At 34.5% G+C, this 3,734-nt stretch overlaps 1 protein-coding gene across 1 annotated transcript in view; it reads right to left on the bottom strand.

Annotated features, from left to right (window-relative positions):
* Nucleotides 1–2,264: 2,264 nt before the first annotated feature.
* LOC106459015 (protein sel-1 homolog 1-like) overlaps nucleotides 2,265–3,734 on the bottom strand; it is a 158,103-nt gene continuing 156,633 nt past the window's right edge. Inside the window, exon 18 of the mRNA XM_022385395.1 lies at nucleotides 2,265–2,535. Coding sequence (XP_022241103.1) covers nucleotides 2,392–2,535 — 144 coding nt within the window. The 3' untranslated portion in view covers nucleotides 2,265–2,391. The remainder of the gene's footprint in view (nucleotides 2,536–3,734) is intronic.

Here is a 3,734-nt window from a genome sequence, read left to right as displayed (position 1 = left end):
ACTGGAAACATCTGAGAGGGTTGGGAATATATGGCTGTACCTTACAGTTCAGATAATCTGCCATGACAGTGGCAGGTGAAAGTGGCAATGTAAACATCAAATTAAGAACATTGGTAGACAGCAAAATTTCTTCTTTATGAATGGAGATATGTTACACTGCAGAAACCAGTGAGGATCTCCGACTTGGAGATGTTTTTCAAATCCCTCTCAACAATAACTCCTCGTGAGGATTTCAAAGTAGCATGGGGAGTAGCCTCAATAGGTATATCCCCAATGTCCTTTAAGTTCAGGAGGAGTTCACTGAGTTTTGGTGTAGATATTTCCACTAAGATGTCCCCAGAACATAGCTTCTTAACTGACTTTGGAGAACCAGCAAGTCCCCCTAATTCCTTCTGAATAAAACAAAGGAAACATTTGCCCTAAAAGTTTGTCTGACAAGGAATACAAGATCAAAAAACGAAGTAAAGGTTCAGAATATGTTGAAGCTTCGTGGCCAGAGTGTTCAAGGCGTGGTAATTTACCAATTAGCTGTTTTTTTTACTATTTTATTTTTTGAGGATTTGGGGGAACCATAATGAAAGGAGAAAGATTCAGTTCCCACTAACCTCACCCACCATGGGGTCCTACGAGGGGATACACAATAATGCCAAACAAGGACACTGCAACAACGTCAGGTCTTCGTGAGCACTATACCCAAACACCAACACCAAATACATTGTCCACAACATGCTTGAGAATGCTTAATACTGGTACTCAGTTGACTCTAGCCCAACAGGACCAGCTAACTGACCCTGGGGGGGGGGCACCCATTTACAGGAATTCAAAGCCAAAGTGGTGTGTTGCAGTGCACCAGACACCACACAATTACCAGGATCCTCTCCACCCTTTCACGGGTCACCTTGCAAGGCAAACACATGGGTAAATGTTCAGATCCCAGAGAAGGTAACTGAAAATACAGAACCTTCCCTGGGAGGTCCCCTCACCATGTACAGGAATCCATCTCGAGGAGAGTACACCACTTAATTAAGAAGGATGACTATCTGGAAATGAGACCAACAAGGTTTGGGTTCACCACGATAAGCTTTCACTCATACCTTCCATTCAACTCTCACATACTTCAAGCAGCTGAAGAATGAAATTGGTATTTATGCTATTCTACGTGAAGACACACTGATCACATTGCTACACACAGAGCCTATTCCTCATACACTAGATTGGTTATGGAAAGCACACAGGGATTGTTGAACTTTGGACATGATAGCATTACAATGGAACCTTTTGAAACTGAAATTATACTGTAAAGCTATTGTCAAGATGAAGTGTCATTAAGGCAAGACCAGACTTCGCAACAAGAAACGTAATGCAATAGTGAGGCTTCAAACTCATTTTAAGATAACATACTTAGTCTGAGAATATATAAATATATATTTTATTGCATAAACAGTTGAACATCACGCATAAATTTTCAATCTATCAAATGTAAGTTTCATATTTCAATATAGGACAATAGTTTTAGCAACATGCCTAGTTTCCGTTATTTTAGTTTTGATGCATTCAAGTTTAGGATGAAAAAAATATTTTAACTGTTTCTGTATAACATTAAACAACGTACTGGTAAAAGCAGAATTAATTTCACGTCATGCATACTTATTATTGAAGTTTTCTCTTTAGCAAGAGTACTTAAATATAAAAATATCGTGCTGATACCTGGTGGCACAAATAGCACTTACTGGCTAAATTGTTGCTTAAATATATTGTAGAAGACTTGGGCGCTTTCTGACCTAATTTTCTTCAACTTGAAGTTTAAAATCATTATGGAGATGAAGAGCAACTTTGATCTAATATCAACTAACAGCTGTTTGAAATTGAAAAAAAAATCAATTCATAAATCACATAATCATCTTCTTGTTGAAGTATGGATAAACCTTAAAAAACAGTTAATGTATTGGTAATTTTAAATAAACCTACTCTAGTATGTGTTAAACTTGCATATGTACCAGCCACTTGTTACTTCTTATAATATAGAAGTCAACGTCTACCCGTCCCAAACATAATTTGTTTGTGACACAACAGTAATGCCACTTTTATGGGCTTAAATATTAAAAAGTTTTTCTTATATACTGATTATATGAAATAATGTCAAATAATCATCCCAAAAGCAAAATCTCCTTTTAACAATCGTGTATAACTGACTGTACCTGCTGTACGTAGCAAGTAAAAGAAATGTCCAAATATGAGATTTATCACAGTATCAAAATTACAACTAAGACACTACTTTGAGTATTTTATTTCAAAAAAAGTATTTATTACATCCTGGCTACATAACAGCAAGTGATAACAGCAACACATTTAGCACGTTTTTTTTTTTTTTGTAAGAGACACAATAGGGAATCACTGATTTTGAGGTGGAGGTGCTTGTCTCAGATAAACCAACACACCAAGCAGAACTGCTAAAAATGTCATCACATACAAATCCCAGTCTGGCCCTAGCATTCTCACCAAGTTGACATGGGGAAGAATAGTGTCCAAATTAATCTGAAAAAAAAACATAGGTTCGTCACTTAAGTTCTCTGCAACCTTAAGTTTATCTCTGCTAATAAAATTCTATAGCATATCATATTTCATATCTTACACATCTAATATAAGGTATCAAGTTTTTATCATACTCTTTCAACACTCTGGATTTTGTATTCTGTTTTGTCATTCCTGTATTTTGGAGAAACAAAACAAAATTGTTTCTGGCAATACAGCAAATGTACAGCCTGCTCTGGACTCACTTTGATGTCATTGTTACACAAAGCAATACAGCAAATGTACAGCCTGCTCTGGACTCACTTTGATGGCATTGTTACACAAATTAAAATAAGGATATAAAAATAATTTCAGATAAATACTTATAAATTGTCATCTGAAAGATTATGTATTCCAGATAAAGATTTATTAAGGATTTTTCACTATCAATTAATACATAATTGCTTTGAATATTTAATTAAAAAAATGATGTAACATTAAAGATAAAATACATGACAAGCCAAATTGTGTCATATGCAAACATTAAGTCTCTTTTTGACAAATCCTAACTAATCAAGACAAATTCTGTCACATACAAACACTAAGTCTTTTCTTGACATTTCTAACTAAGATGGTTTTATATTCTCCATTAAGCTCCACAATTTCATACCTGATAATGGAATCAGAACACAGGTTTATTCTCACTAGAAAAAATAAATTCCTGTGTACATCCCCTTTTCTGATTACACAACTTCACTATGAAAAATGGCCAGATAATCAGAACATTTTGATATCAGTGATTTGAAATACCAACCATAAAACTGAAATTGCAAAAAGAAATTACTTTTGGCAATTTATCTCTGATCATCAAAACTGTTCTCATAAAACAGTGAAGGAGAGAATACTGAGGCTTACAGGTAGCTTATAAACAGGTTTGAACAAAGAGAATCAGTTATTAATTTAACTTGGAACTCAGTAACACTCTTCCACTTCAGAGAAAAGTTTTGAATGAAAGTCTTTATAAATTTATTTTGTTACAAGTTACAGCATTTACAGTAAGGAAGAATACATTTAAAACAGGTACAATGTTTAGTATGCAAACTATAAGACAATGGTTAAGACAACTGTAATGCCAATAATACCACAAAAATAATAGCACTAAATATACACCTGGAAAAAAGTTAAGCACCCCCAAATATTTTTCAGGATTGCTTATTGAAAAT

Source organism: Limulus polyphemus, unplaced genomic scaffold, assembly GCF_000517525.1.
Source record: "Limulus polyphemus unplaced genomic scaffold, Limulus_polyphemus-2.1.2 Scaffold547, whole genome shotgun sequence".
Lineage (NCBI taxonomy): Eukaryota > Metazoa > Arthropoda > Merostomata > Xiphosura > Limulidae > Limulus > Limulus polyphemus.
This window is presented reverse-complemented; position numbering and strand designations above follow the sequence as displayed.